This window comes from Saimiri boliviensis, chromosome 2 (assembly GCF_048565385.1).
Source record: "Saimiri boliviensis isolate mSaiBol1 chromosome 2, mSaiBol1.pri, whole genome shotgun sequence".
In the NCBI taxonomy this organism is placed as follows: Eukaryota; Metazoa; Chordata; class Mammalia; order Primates; family Cebidae; genus Saimiri; species Saimiri boliviensis.
The window spans coordinates 123,549,545-123,565,459 of record NC_133450.1 but is presented as its reverse complement, the minus strand read 5'-3'; the positions used below and the strand labels follow the sequence as shown (position 1 = coordinate 123,565,459).

General features: G+C 38.6%; 2 protein-coding genes across 9 annotated transcripts in view; one reads left to right on the top strand and one right to left on the bottom strand.

The window, feature by feature from the left end:
* Positions 1 to 13,561, top strand: part of PIGB (phosphatidylinositol glycan anchor biosynthesis class B) — a 43,588-nt gene extending 30,027 nt beyond the window's left edge. For both annotated transcript variants that reach the window (XM_010346119.3, XM_074394211.1), the window contains 4 exons: positions 585 to 649; positions 9,927 to 10,140; positions 12,720 to 12,900; positions 13,205 to 13,561. In XM_010346119.3, the coding sequence (XP_010344421.1) occupies positions 585 to 649; positions 9,927 to 10,140; positions 12,720 to 12,900; positions 13,205 to 13,348 (604 nt within the window). In that variant the 3' untranslated portion in view covers positions 13,349 to 13,561. The remainder of the gene's footprint in view (positions 1 to 584; positions 650 to 9,926; positions 10,141 to 12,719; positions 12,901 to 13,204) is intronic.
* Positions 1 to 15,915, bottom strand: part of CCPG1 (cell cycle progression 1) — a 72,949-nt gene that overhangs the window by 8,716 nt on the left and 48,318 nt on the right. For 5 of the 7 annotated variants that reach the window (XM_074394205.1, XM_074394210.1, XM_074394206.1 and 2 more), the window contains one exon: positions 13,161 to 14,314. In XM_074394205.1, the coding sequence (XP_074250306.1) occupies positions 14,134 to 14,314 (181 nt within the window). In that variant the 3' untranslated portion in view covers positions 13,161 to 14,133. Of the gene's footprint in view, positions 1 to 3,375; positions 14,315 to 15,915 lie in introns of those variants that run through there. The other 2 variants (XR_012516423.1, XM_074394209.1) reach the window with 2 other exon arrangements.

Genomic DNA, 15,915 nt, shown 5'->3' with positions numbered 1-15,915 from the left:
TAATTTTATGTACTTTGATTAGAAATAGAAATCCCATTTTTAGAATGTAACCATACTTTGTAATTTCAAATTGACATCATATTTTATCATTAGTTTTACCATATCATAATCACCTTATAACTAAAAAATGAGACTAATTCCTGAAGGAAGAAAGGAAGAAATTCAGCCTGAATACTTAGAAAATAAATAGATCCAGGCCGGGTGCGGTGGCTCATGCCTATAATCCCAGCACTTTGGGAGGCCGAGGCGGGCAGATCACAAGGTCAAGAGATCGAGACCATCATGGCCCATATGGTGAAACCCCATCTCTACTAAAAATGCAAAAATTAGCTGGGCATGGTGGCGTGCACCTGTAGTCCCAGCTACTCAGGAGGCTGAGGCAGGAGAATAGCTTGAACCCGGAAGGCGGAGGTTGCAGTGAGCCAAAATTTTCTTGCTCTGTCACCACTGTACTCCAGCCTGGTGACAGAGCAAGACTCTGTCTCAAAAAATAAATAAATAGATCATGTTAATTATATTTTACATTAAATATATTAATTTCTCTATCATATAATTCTTTCTTATAATATCTCTTTTTATTATAGCATGTTGAGCCACAAAGAATTCAGGTTTATTTATCCAGTTTTACCATTCTGTATGGTGTTCTGTGGTAAGTGCTTTTGTTTGATATAGAATATTATATAGAAATAGTTCAAAGACAACACATCCTCATTAAACTCTATTTATATTTTCAACTAGCTTAATAATTACTTCTTAATTACAAATTATTTTATTGCAATATTCCCTTTTTGTAGTCCAAATATGTTTTTTCCTGTATCCTCTAAAGTGAGATAAAAACATAAAGATCCTAGCCCATTGCAGTGGTGTGCACTTACAGTCCCAGCTACTCAGAAGCCTGAGACAGGAGGATCACCTGAGCCCAGGAGTTTGAGACCACTGTGGGTAATACAGCAAGTCCTTCTCTCAAAAAACAAACAAAAAACTCACATAAATATCCAAAACCCAAAGCAGTTTTTGGTGGTGGTGTTTCTCTTTGGTGGTGGTGTTTCTCACTAAAAAGTAAAATAACGTATCTGTTTTAGATTAGCTATTTTAAGTTTATGGTTAAAGTGTAAGGGTCTTCATTTTCACAAAGGAAAATGTATTTATTGCTGTTGAAACTAGTTTTTAATGCTTTTACACACAAAACATTTACCCTTTTAAAACTCTCTCTCAGGTATACACCATTTTTTAAGTAATTAACTCCTGATTTTATTTCAGGCCTTTTGTCCATTTTTCCACAGTCTTAACATGTACTTTTTTGTCACTTACAAAAATATGACTCAGTTCAGGAAAACTTGGATTTTTACATTGGTTGGTTTGGAAAAATTATGAATTGAAACTTTATTAACTTCAAGTTTAATTTGGAATAAATAACTGTTGGCTTCCTTCAATTACTAATACCTTTAAAAAAAAATCACTGCGTTGAGAGAGAAGAAATAACTAGCCAAGTGGAACTGGAGTCTGGAAAAAACCTAGGGAGTTACTGTTCTCAAACTTATTTTTACTTAGAAAGAAAAAAATTTTGAGTTAGGCATCGTTTGACCAAGTATACACCAACTCCTACAGATCTGAGATGTATATTCTCTTCAATTTAAGAAGAGAAACATACAAATATAAAATCAAATATAACAATCTGTATATTTGACACATCTGAAAGTTCTGAAACCAAAGCCTCAATCTGTCATTACTTTATAGTCTTAACCACATACAAATGCAGGCACATACAAAAATATAGACATCTAACAGTTATTTGGCAAGCCGTAAGAACAGCTGGCCCCATTTGCCAGAGGAAATCTGTTCATAAGTCACTGTTCAGAAGTTAAAGTGGTTTCTGTTTTGTTGTTGTTGTTGTTTACAGCCACTTGAGTGTATATTATAATTAAATCAAACATTGCCAGAGTACAGAGACAAATGTTTTTGTGTGCCTGGAGGGGACAGGGAGGTTTGTTAATTGAGTAACATGTTTCGATTTCTGTTTTCATAAACCAGATTTTTCTAGCATTATTCTTCTGTGTCCTGTTTCTTTACCAAGTATTTACATGTAGATTTGAGTTGTCAGAATCCTCATTCCAAGTCTAAAAGATTGCATCTTTAAGTAGCAAGATCCCTGTAACCAGGGCCTTTTCCCAGTTTATTGAGATAAAATGCTGATAAAGTATGAAGAGATCCCCTTCTAATAGGTGAGAATCACCCCTTCTCCCATCCCCTATCTACGTAGAAAGATCCCTAAAAGACAGCAGCCTAGAAAAGCCCTTCATTTCCTCACAGGATGGATTTTTTTCCTTCACACTCTACCTAAGGTTCTAGAGTAGGTCAAAAAAATCTGATTGCTAGGAGATTTGTACTTCTACTAAGAGTCAGAGCTCTTTAATGCCAAGAGGTTCCAACAGTAGGATCAATTCTGTCTACATGTCTCACCAAGACAGAAATCTTTGGACATGTAGAACAATTCTTTTTGGAGCTCTTCATGTTTTAGTGACCCAGTTTCAATCTTTCCTAACTATGTGAAATCTTGATTTATACCACAAATTTTAGCCTTATTCTACTTTTGTGTGACTTGGTTTAACCTCAAAACTGTAGTGGCTTAAAACTCCATTTATTATTATTTACAGGTCTACATTTCAACTGGACAGTTCTCATCTCTACTGAGCTCACTTACACAAATGTGATCAGCTGCAGATTGGGTAGATAGTTCTATTGATCTAGGTTGGGCTCTTACCTCTAGGGTTCAACTAGCTATGGGCCAAGTCTTCTCAGCTCTTCTTCCTTTCCTTTTCCTCCAACAGGCTAGCTAGGGCTTGTTCACTTGGTGTAGGCCAGGTTTCAGGAGAGGGAGCAAATATGCAAGGCCCTTTGAGATAAAGGCTTGGCATCTGCACGCTGTCACTTCCACCACATTCTTTTCATCAAAGCAAGTCACTGGGCCATGCCAGATTCAAGAGGTTGGGAAATAAGTGCCAGCCTCATAGTAGGAAGGGACAAAGAAAGAAAAATAATTGCATTTGTTTTTTCAATCTACAGTAACTTCTCTTGCCTAATTTGAATTTCCCTTAGTCCTATAAAATAGGACTCAACTCTAGAAAACGTATTTTGTGACTGGCTCAGCTCTTTAGTGAATTGTTTAACAATGTTTCTCAGTTTCCTTACCTATAAAAGAAATGTGATATTTTAGCAACACTAATTCAGTTCTTAGATTGACTCTCTCATTTGTACTAATAGAGTTCAGCACCCACTACTGATTCTGAGTTGTCTGCTTAGTCTGTTTGTTTTTACCACAGTGGCCACTATAGATTTCTCTCTTACTGGGCCACTTTGTTTTTCCATATTTTAATCTTGTTATTCTTTTTTTTTTTTTTTTTTTTAGACAGAGTCTCTCTGTTGCTCAGGCTGGAGTGCAGTGGCACCATCTTGGCTCACTGCAACCTCTTATCTCCTGGGTTCAAGAGATTCTCCTGCCTCAACCTCCAGAGTAGCTGGAATTACAGGCCTGCGCCACCACAGCCAGCTAATTTTTGTATTTTCAGCAGAGACACGGTTTTACTATGTTGGCCAGGCTGGTGTCGAACCCCTAACCCCAAGTAATCCACCTGCCTCGGCCTCCCAAAGTGCTGGGATTACAGGCGTGAGCCACTGTGCCTGGCTCCATATTCTAATTGTTTTATCAAAATTGCATATGTACATTATTTCAGTAGTCATTCCAGAAGGAGTTTTTGAAAACAGTGGTTCCCCTGCTCTCCGTTCTATTTCTCTCCCCAAAAGCAACCACTTAAATATTATTTCAGCTGGTTATTTTGGTATTTATCTCAATATCTCTAAAATGCTTATAATACCACTTAATGTCTGAATAGTTTTAGGCATTAACTACTTCGGCATTAAAACTATTTAGGCATTAACTACTGAATTCTATGGAAGATGAAAATATGGCTTTAATTCCTTAACAAAATAGCAACATAAAATTCTTCCTGGCTAGGCATGGTGGCTCATGCCTGTAATCCCAGCACTTTGGGAGGCTGAGGTCAGGAGTTCAAGACCAGTCTGGCCAACATGGTGAAACCCCAACCCTACTAAAAATACAAAAATTAGCCAGGTGTGGTGGTGTGCACCTATAATCCCAGCTACTCAGGAGGCTGAGGCAGGAGAACCACCTGAACCCAGGAGATGGAGGTTGCAGTGAACTAAGATCACACCACTGCACTGCAGCCTGGGTGACAGAGCCAGACTCGGTATCCAAAAAAAAAAAAAAAAAAAAATTCTTCCTGATACCTTCATCTGTGCCCAGTACCCTCATTATGGTTAATAGTTCAAAGTCTCTCTTTTCCAGCCCCATTCTTCTATATCATGTCCCATTCCAGAACTGAACCACCTTTTGTGGTTGTCATCTAAACACTGAAACTAAGCTTTCTCAAAGAGTATCTAAAAATAAAAACAGTAACTCAAGATATATCTCTAATTGGTAGAATGAGGTAGGGATTTTTTTTCTTGGGGTTTCCTGATAATTCTTGCCAAAACCAGGATAGAATCAGTAATGTTCAGCCTCAGATATTCCCATCCCCTCTATTACTGTGAACCTTACCTTGGTAAGAAGGAGCTTATTAGTCATATCTGGAAAATACAGAGTGCCACACTACATATCCAAAAATTTAAAAGTGTATATATCAAGCTAAATAATATGTGATGATTAAGAGAAATGGCTTTGCCGGGCGCGGTGGCTCAAGCCTGTAATCCCAGCACTTTGGGAGGCCGAGGCGGGTGGATCACGAGGTCAGGAGATCGAGACCATACTGGTCAACATGGTGAAACCCCGTCTCTACTAAAAATACAAAAAATTAGCTGGGCATAGTGGCACATGCCTGTAATCCCAGCTACTCAGGAGGCTGAGGCAGGAGAATCGCTTGAACCCAGGAGGCGGAGGTTGCGGTGAGCCGAGATCGCGCCATTGCACTCCAGCCTGGGTAACAAGAGTGAAACTCCGTCTCCAAAAAAAAAAAAAAAAAAAAAAAAAGAGAAATGGCTTTATAAGGGAGCCACCTCATGAAGTGTTTTCTTGTATACTCAGGTTTTTAGATTTTAAATACTTTTTTAACAGTAATCTGATGAACGTGATCTGATAGGCGCCCAATGTATTTTTTTTAATTATAAAAATAAATGCTGATGGTACAAAAATAAATACATTAGTGTGTCATCATCAAGTCATCTAGCCCCATTCCCCAGAGGTAACTATTATCACTTTCTTAAGCAGTTCTTCCAGAAATTTTCTTTATACCCACTTTCAGGTATCTTTTTGTAGGCCCAAATAACAAGAGCAAATTAAGTATTTAGGGATGATGTTTAGCATCCAGTTAGCTATGAGTTCAGTTACTATGTGAAAGGACGGAATCTATACTTTAGTCACTGGGGTTCATGCAGTCTTAAATCTTCAGTGACTGGGGAAGTTTCAAATGTTAAGTAACACATCACTTACATGGTGGGATGATGACTTTCTGAAGCTAGGTCACTTAAGGGTGGATTATTTCAGTGAGAACTGCATCTCCAAATTTGTGCGTGCCATTAAATAGACTTACTGAATGTCACCTACTGGAATCTTGTTCATTGTATCTTTTAAATATTGATGAAACAATACTACTTGCCTGTAAGAAAACCATGGACCTTAGGCTTCTCTTGTGGTTCACTCAGTTCTAGCATTGGAACTGGAAAGTATCTTCCCAATCCTTCCTTTAGCAACTCATCTCTGAAATCCCTTTTGGAAGATTTCAGTGCCAGGTCGTCAAAACAAAAACCCCTTCAGAGACTTTAAATTCAAGACTCTTGACTTATACTCCAAAGTCGGGTTCTTTTCCAACATGTGCACAAATCATTTTGTAACTGAAATTATACTTCATCTCTATATGTCAAATGCTAATGCTCATAGGACACTAAACATTTATGTAAATAAAGGCAGTTCTGGGTGGGCGCTGTGGCTCACGTGTGTAATCCTAGCACTTTGGGAGGCTGCAGTGGGCAGATCACCTGAGTTTGAGACCAGCCTGGCCAACATGGTGCAACGCCATCTCTACTGAAAATACAATTAGCCACACATGGCAGCAGGCACCTGTAATCCCATCTACCCAGGAGGCTGAGGCAGGAGAATTGCTTGAACCGAAAGGTGGAGGTTGCAGTGAGCCAAGATCATGCCACTGCACTCCAGCCTGGGCAACTGAGTGAGACTCCATCTCAAAAATTAATGCCGCCGGGCGCGGTGGCTCAAGCCTGTAATCCCAGCACTTTGGGAGGCCGAGGCGGGTGGATCACGAGGTCAAGAGATCGAGACCATCCTGGTCAACATGGTGAAACCCCGTCTCTACTAAAAATACAAAAAAATTAGCTGGGCATGGTGGCACGTGCCTGTAATCCCAGCTACTCAGGAGGCTGAGGCAGGAGAATTGCCTGAACCCAGGAGGCGGAGGTTGCGGTGAGCCGAGATCGCGCCATTGCACTCCAGCCTGGGTAACAAGAGCGAAACTCCGTCTCAAAAAAAAAAAAATAATAATAATAATAATAATGCCAACTGTTACAATATCCACTGTCCCCCAGAAAACTATCACCTGACTCTCCTTGGCAGTGTTCAGCTATTCCTTCTCTTCCCAGCATTTTCTTCATATTACTTCTCTAAGTAATATGGAGATTCAGTTCTCACTAAAACGATCCATCAAAAAATGAGCTAAGCTCAGAGTTAAAATCACCATCATATAAGACAAACATTACCTAATTTAAGAGACGCCCTGTCTCACCAGTACTAAAGATGCTGGAAACACAAGCATATTATCTTCCAGCATTTTACACAGAGTGCTATTTTCACAGTCTTTATCACCAAGAATTCCCATTTTGTATCACCCACCTATACTATTGTATTCCTAGTGCCATAGTTTATTTTGAGTCTCACTGTGTCGCCAGGCTAGAGTGCAGTGGCTCAATCTCGGCTTGCGCAACCTCCATCTCCCAGGTTCAACCAATTGTCCTGCCTCAGCCTCTGGAGTAGCTGGGACAACAGGTGCGCACCACCATGCCCAGCTAATTTTTGTATTTTTAGTAGAGACAGGGTTTCACCATGTCGGCCAGGATGGTCTTGATCTCTTGACCTTGTGATCTGCCCACCTCAGCCTCCCAAAGTGCTGGGATTACAGGTGTGAGCCACTGTACCTGGCCCAATGCCATAGTTTCTAATAAAATTTTCAATTAACATTTAATAAACAAATTATTAAGTAAATCACTTTACATATGCTCACCTTCTAAGTATCTTCAAATAATTGAGAACAAGCTGTATCTTCGAAGGCCTTGCTGTAGGACAGGCTTGCTGTAGTTTGGACGTTTTTGGGCAAATCCTTCACGAAGAGCTTGGTACCATCCTGGGGTACTGAGCTCCCCTGTGTGCTGGCTGTTAAAAAAGAGCCGGGCACCTTCCCCCACTTTCTTGCTTCTACTCTCTCACCATGTGATCTCTGCACACACTGGCTTCCCTTCACCTTCCGCCATGAGTGGAAGCAGCCTGAAGCCCTCACCAGTAGATGCTGGTATCATGCTTCTTCTACAGCCTGCAGGACCATGTGCCAAGTAAACATCTTTTCTTTTTTTTCTTTTTGAGATGGAGTTTTGCCCTTGTTGCCCAGGCTGGAGGGCAATGGTGCAATCTCAGCTCACAGCAACCTCTGCCTCTTGGGTTCGATTCTCCTGCCTCAGTCTTCCGAGTAGCTGAGATTACAGGTATGCACCACCATGCCCAGCTAATTTTCTAACTTTAGTAGAGACAGGGTTTCTCCATGTTGGTCAGGCTGGTCTTGAACTCCCGACCTCAGGTGATCCGCCCATCTTGGCCCCCTAAAGCGCTCGGATTACAGGCATGAGCCACTTTGCCCGGCCCAACATCGTTTCTTTATAAATTAACCAGCTTCGGGTATTCCATTATAGCAATACAAAGACAAGGCCTTAATGTAGCTTCTTGTAATCCTACTAAAGTGGATTTGTTTTAGCCTACCAACCCAAGTGCTTCAATTTATATTTGAGGATCTGCTGTATCTGTGCTTGGAGTTATTACAGATAGTTGAACTTTTAGAATCCTGTTTTATTCTTTTATTTATTTAGAGACAGTCTCGCTGTGTTGCCCAGGCTGGAGTGCAGTGGCGTGATCTTGGCTTACTGCAACCTCCGCTTCCCGTGTTCAAGTGATTCTCCTGCCTCAGCCTCCTGGGATTACAGCTGTGTGCCACCACACCCAGCTAATTTTTGTATTTTTAGTAGAGATGGGGTTTCACCATGTTTGCCAGGCTAGTCTTGAGCTCCTGACCTCAAGTGATCCACCCGCTTCAGCCTCCCAGACTGCTGTGATTACAGGTGTAAGCTACTGCACCTGGCCCTATTTCATTTTTATCTTCAGAGACAGGGTTTTACTCTGTCACCCAGGCTGGAGTGCACTGGCACAGTCATAGCTCACTGTCCCCTCAAACTCATGGGCACAGGTAAACCTCCTGCCTCAGCCTTCCCAGTAGCTAGAACTACAGTTACGCACTACCATGCCTGGCTAATTTTGCTCTATTTTTGGTAGAGATGGAGTGTCACTATATTGCCCAGGTTGGTCTTGGACTCCTGGCCTCAAGCAATCCTCCCATCTCAGCTATTTTATTTCAAATAAAGCCAATTCTAATTCTCAACCCTTTTAGTAGGTTCCTCATTTTACCATTTCAAACATCTTATAAATGTAGATTTAAGTGATAGGCTTAGTTTTCTTGATCTTGCTACATTCTTCATTACACTACTTTTCAGATTATTCTTTGATCAATCAAAACTATTTGAAGTAGCTTAAAAAGTACTGGGTGAAATGGATATGTGACATTCCTGCTCATGAATCGTATGAACTGTGGTTATTAACATCACAGAGGAGGAACTAAAGTTAAAACACTGCCTTGACCCCACTGGGTATTAGTACTAACATTTTGGGCAAACCAAGGTTTGGATGAAGAATGCCCAAGTAAAGAACTATTATCTAGTTCTATATAAAGAGTGTATGTAAATTATGAACAAAATGTCACACTTACTAATAAGCTCATTCATTTCCAGTGGCAAAGCCTGTTCTTGGTATTCTCAGAGATCCTAATGTGTCCATTAACAGTGGCTGTTGTTGGAGAAAAGAAGGGGAGAGAGACTTTTACTTATCCTTTTATACCCTTCTATTCATTCTACTTGGTTTTCTTCTTTGGTTTTTTGTTTTGTTTTGCCTCACAGAATAATCACTTTCATAAATCAAAAAAGGAAAAGTGTTTAGCATCTCCAAATTCTGACATTCTAGTGGGAAAAAAAAAAAAAGACATAGCACCTTTTCTTCCACTCATATACTTAAAGAAAACCTCCCAGGTGCCCAATGGCTTATTTTCCTAAGCCTTCCTAAGAGGACACATTACTGAAACTTGTATTACACACAAAAATACCAATTACTAGTTTTAGGAAGATTAAAGAGGTAGGTAAATGGAATAATCAAAGGTCCTATTTATTTAGCAACTACTATGTACCAGGACAGGCACTGGACATTTTTTCTAATACTTGAAAAAGGTACTATTGTCCCAATGATGAGCAAAGTAAAACAACTTGTGCTAGAACTAGAATTCAGATCTGGACCTGTTGGACTCCATAACTATCATCTTTCAACTATATCTCAATACTTTTTACCAGAAAAAGTCAAGACCTAGATGACAACAGTAGTGTATGGTCAGAGAGATTATTAATTATTGCTTGTTCCTTGTCTATTACAATATTACAGTTTGTGCTATTTCCATTAAAAATTACAGATGTATTTGCAGTTAACATAAGAAAACAAAAGGCTGTCGGTGTTAAGGTTCAATATGTCTGTCTTCATATAGGATACTCACTAACCCACCTGAAAACATGGAAGAAACCAGCTCTAAGTTTCCTGTTTTTATCAAATTTGTTCCTCGCCCTTTATACTGGTTTAGTTCATCAACGAGGTACTCTTGATGTCATGAGTCATATTCAAAAAGTTTGTTACAACAATCCCAGTAAACCTTCAGCTTCAGTATTTGTAATGATGCCTTGCCACTCTACTCCTTATTACAGGTAATAAAAGATATTCCACTATATGCTGTTAAGAAACTGAAACTGACTACTTTAAAATTCCCTTTCAGATTCCTGGATTTGAATTAATTGGTCATTGATCAAATGATAAATTATTTATTCACTGGTGGATTTTTAAAACCACTTGAATTGTATCAATGAAAACCTTTTAAATAAACTTTATTATTCTTAAAAAACAATTTACTTACACTTAATTCTGATTTAAAACAATCTGTAGGTATTTGATAGTCTTCCTAGTAAAGAAACTCATGTATGACTTACCTTACTACACATCTCTGAAACATCTTTATACAATTTGAATTAATCTTAAAACATGGATTTCAGTCCAGATTTACTACTGGACTATTGCCCTCCTTTTAAACTAGATTTTTAATCTCTTTGGACATCAGTTTTCTCACCTGTAAAATTTAAGGAATGCGACAAGATTATATTCTAAAGCTTAAATTAAGTGTTTCTGGGAAATATACTAAAATTGCCTCAACTATGTATGGCATTTAAAAAGACATCCATTTGGTCCTATGCTTGTATTTCATAAAGCTGTGTTACCAATTACCCAGTAATGGTACAGGGGCAAAGCAGCCAGATTTCCTATAGAAAATTCTATACCAGGCCGAACGCAGTGGCTCATGGCAGTAATCCTAGCACTTTGGGAGGCTGAGGCAGGCGGATCACCTAAGCTCAGGAATTTGAGACTAGCCTGGGCAACATAGTGAAACCCCATCTCTACTAAAATACAAAAAAATTAGCTGGGTGTTGTGGTGTGTTCCTATAGTCCCAGCTACTAGGGAGGTTGAGGCAGGAGAATCACTTGAATAGAGGAGGTGGAGGTTGCAGTAAGCTGAGATTGTACCCTGCACTCTGGCCTGGGTGACAGAGCAAGACTCTGCCTCAAAAAAAAAAAAAGAAAAAGAAAAAGAAAAAAAAGAAAATCCTCTGTCTATTTAACTCAGTCTGGCTTTAAACGATCTTTAATGTCTCATATGCACATTCAATTAATTTAATCACTGTGGTTATCATTTTAGGGGAATTTAACACCTGGAATACTCCTACTTAACTGATCATGAATGCCAATCATTAATACACAATTTATAAAAATTGAGATCCTAGCAAAAACCAGTCTAAGTGGAAGGCATCAAGTATCCTTTCAACTTGAGGATTCCCTACTATATGTATTTGTATGTCTGAGAAAGGGACATTCACTCTCCGTGCTCACATTAGGGGTAATACTGTGGAGGGCAGGAATCCTAGAGGTACCAAGATATTCTTTACACATAGTTGTAGTTAGTGGATGTCTTAGGCTTTGTATAGTTAACCAAGTTCTCAACACCTTTTCAAAGCACACAAATAGAGGAAAATCTCTGATGTCTATTTTACAATATAAAGCAGTTTTTTCCTCAGGAATTTCTACTTCCCCTTGAAACAAGACCTTCATTTCCAGTAAGTAAGTCCCTATTAGGTCTTCTGTGCATTTAATTTGTATGCACTTCACAAATAAACCTCCTGCATAACTATTAACTTGATTTCTAATTGGAAATTTTAAATGTTTCTATCAGTGAGATTTAACTTTTCCCAAGGCATTATAAACATGACTTTCTGCATGACCTAAGTAACTGGCTTAAGTTGTCATGACTAGTATTAGAAATGAATCCATCTTTTTTATACTCTAATCTTTTTTTTTTTTTTGAAACATGTTCTTGCTCTGTAGCCCAGGCTGGAATGCAGTGGTATGTGATCTCAGTGCTCACTACAACCTCTGTCTTCTGAGTTCAAGAAATTCTCCTGCCTCAGCCCCCAGAGTAGCTGGGACTACAGGCACACATCACCATGCCTGGCTAATTTTTCTATTTTTAGTAGAGACAGGGTTTCACCATGTTGGCCAGGCTGGTCTCGAAGTCCTGACCTCTGGGGATCCATCTACCTTGGCCTCTCAAAGTTCTGGGATTACAGGCACGAGCCACTGCCCCTAGTGGGCAGTCTATCTTTCTATGCCACAATAAAACCATTACTTATTTGGATGTTAATCAATGGACATGTGTTGCTCTCTACTTCTAAATCTTAAAGATATAAGGAAAAAACATACTTAAAACTTGCCATGTAAAGATGTGATCCATCCTCTATTAGAGCAGAAAGGGAAGAAAGAATCTTTTCTGGTTAGGACCACAGTTTCCTACTTTACAAAAAAAGCCTATGGAGAATTACTCTCTTATTAACAAGTTAACTTACCTGGTCCTGAAGACCATTTATGTTTCTGGAACAGAATACGAATGTTACAGAATGTTGCATCCCCCAACTGACCTACTTCCCTCCTTGAAATGGAGTTTTATGCATTAGTTTGGGCTTATAGGTTATGCTGCTGCTGCTGCACAGTTTACATGGTATGAGAATCACATATTTATATTTTATCTTTGAGAAAATGAGTTAAAGGCTTGCTTCTTCACTTAACTGCAACACAGTTATAGATTCCGATTTCACATTTTGCTATGTATAAATGAGGTATCTTAAGCCTAATGAAAACTTTCAGTTTTTACTTGTGTTTGTTCTGGTAACTTTTCTTTTCATAGTCATGTTCACTGCCCACTTCCAATGAGATTTCTCCAATGCCCCCCAGACCTGACTGGAAAAAGTCAGTATCTTGATGAAGCTGATATATTTTACCTAAATCCCTTAAACTGGTTACAAAGAGAGTTTCATGACGATGCATCATTACCTACTCACTTGATCATCTTCAGCATTTTGGAGGAGGTAAGTAAACATGAAAAAGAAAACTCAGTATTTTTATTTTACCCCAGGTTTAGGAAACCCTCAGGTAAATAGACAATATAACCTTTTTTATGGTCTGTTTCATCCCACATTTCATGATGAGTCTTTTCTCCAGTCAAAATAAGCCCCAGTTCTATAATTATAAGGTATTTTACTTCCTGTAAGTTAATTCTTTTATTAAGCATAAAGTTGTAGAGAGCAATTAGAATAAGCAATTCTAAAATTCACTGAAACAGTATTCAGCAAAACATAGCCTTTATTTACTTAAACATTTATTTGCTTCTAGGAAATAAGTGCTTTCCTAACATCAAGCAGTTATAACAGAACTGCTGTTTTCTTCCACACTCACTTGCCGGAGGGTCGAATTGGAAGTCATGTATATGTCTATGAACGGAAGTTAAAAGGGAAATTCAACAAGATGAAATTCTGAACTTTCTGAGATAAACTAACATTGCTGGGTGGAAATACTCAGATGCTGCTTAAATATTTCAGTAAACACTGGGTAAGATTCATGGAACTTATGAAAAACTATATGAACTGCTTTACCAAATATCACTACTGAGGAAATGTATAAAATACCATGTAGTAGAAAATCACGTTAATACAATGCCAGATTTTAAATAAAGACCTTCAGTTTTCCTCATGGTGTAGTTTTATTGTTTCTTCCACAATATTCAGATGTTCAAAAAATTTCACAAAACAAGTCAGCAAGCTCTTAAGAGGGCAGCAAATTCTTCATAAGTCATTGGGCTCTTGAACCCACGTAAAGACAAGAAGCAAGTGTAAGATTATAAAATGTTCAAGATGAAATTCCAGCACAATGTACTTTTCTCAAGCTCTACTGCAAATTTAACACCACAGACATCAGTGTTAATTACACTTTGTCATGTATGATTTGAGCTTGCTTTAAGCTCTTACACTGAAAGGAAGTCTCATTTCATGCACAAAATCTGTTGCATGCCTGGCTTCCTTAGTAAAACTACTGTTAAACATTTCCAGTGTCAAAAAAGAATCCAACAAAGCTAAACTATAGGAAAATGCAGGTTAGTAGGCTTTTAACTAATGCTTCTAAGTAATAATATAAAGTTATCAAACTGAGACTTAAAAAACAAAAAAAGACATTGTCATCTTGATAATTTCGTTAGTTCCAATACCAAACATTGTACAAAGCATACGTGTTTCTCTTACAGTTGTCTAGCTTAACTCAATCGTGAATCAGTATTTAGGATCAAAAGGTAATTCTACTTCAAGATTTGCCATTTGTCTTCCATTAGTGCGACCATATTTATGCCATTTACCTTCCCTTTTATAAGGCTGTGGCTGAAGGTGCTTCTGCTCTTGTTTTCGATGCCTGGAGTTTTCAATATTTACCATACGTTGCTTTTTATCAGGTCGACTGAAAGCAGTAAACACATTTTTCATCTATGTTAGAGTTCAATGTATTTAAATTTAAAACAATTTTAACTGTTTTTCTCCATTTATCTATTACCTGAACACTCTGAAAAAAGATATTAAATATCTGAATTATAATCCTAGTATATCCATATAAAAAATAAAGGAGTCCATATTATAGTTTTTGTCCTATACAAAGAAAAAAATAGTAACTCTACTGGCAAAAAAGGGAAACACTCAACAGATAACAAAGAAAAGAAATGTGACAATAAAATAATGAGATGTTTCCTTTTTTTTTTTTTTTTTTCTTTCCTGGAGAAATCAATCCCTCCCCATTGGCTTTATCACTCAGCAGAAATACAAACACGTCTCACAAACAAAGCAAAACAAAAGTCTCAACTTTCTCCCTCTTACAGCAAAAGTTCACAAGACCTACACCTACTTTCCTCAATGTCTATGATCAGGCTTCTGTCACTACTTCACTGGAAGTCCATACTGCCATCCCCTGGCTGCCCAATTTCCAAGCCAAGAAACATTTTTCACACATCGACTTTTTAAAAAGCATGACACATTTAAATATTCCTTTTACTTGAGACAGTCTTTAGATTTTCATGAGGCTACTCCCCACTTAGCCTTCCCTACAACCTCATAGATGTTGGTGTTCTCCCAGGAGTCTAATAAATATACAGTCTTGGCAAAAGAGATGACCATAGCACTACCTACCAACTAACCCTCCTCACTTGAATGTCAGTAGTTACTTGCAAACACAATTCTCATCTCCAATTGCCCTTAGCCCAAACCTTGAATTCCCTATCACTGTGATACTACTATCCAACAGATGACCCAACTCAGAAATCTGGAAGTCACTGTTACTTTGTACTTGTCTTTCACAAGAAATACCAGTTACTATCTATTCTCCAAATGTTTTCTCCTTTCCTCCCCTACTACCATTGTCCCAGTTTAGATGCTCATCTAAACAGCTCATGTCTGTAGTATATTGACCACCTTCTAGCTTCACACCTTTCTTGTCAATTCTGTAAGCTGTTGTCAATACAGTAGTCCTGCCTTATCCACGGCTTCACTTTCTGGGATTCAGGTTTCAGTTACCTGTGGTCACCTGTGGTTTGAAAATGTTAAATAGAAAATTTCATAAATAATTCTTAAGTTTTAGGCAACAGGCAGTGTCTCACCCCTGTAACCCCAGTACTTTGGGAGGCTGAGATGGGCAGATCACTTAGGTTAGGAGTTAGAGACCAGCCTGGCCAACATGGTGAAACCCCATCGCTACTAAAATATAAAAATTAGCCAGATGTGGTGGCTCGCACCTGTAGTCCTAGCTGCTCAGGAGGCCAAGGCAGGAGAATCACTTGAACTTGGGAGAGAGAGGTTGCAGTGAGCTGAGATGATGCCACTGCACTCCAGCCTGGGTGACAAAGCAAGACTCCGTCTCAAAAAATAAAAATAAAAATAAAGAAATAATGCATAAGTATTAAGATTTATGCCTGTTCTGAGTAATGTGATGAAATAAGGCAGTTCTGCTCCATCACACATGGGATATGAATAATCCCATTGTCCAGTATCCATGCTACCCACCCCTTAATCACC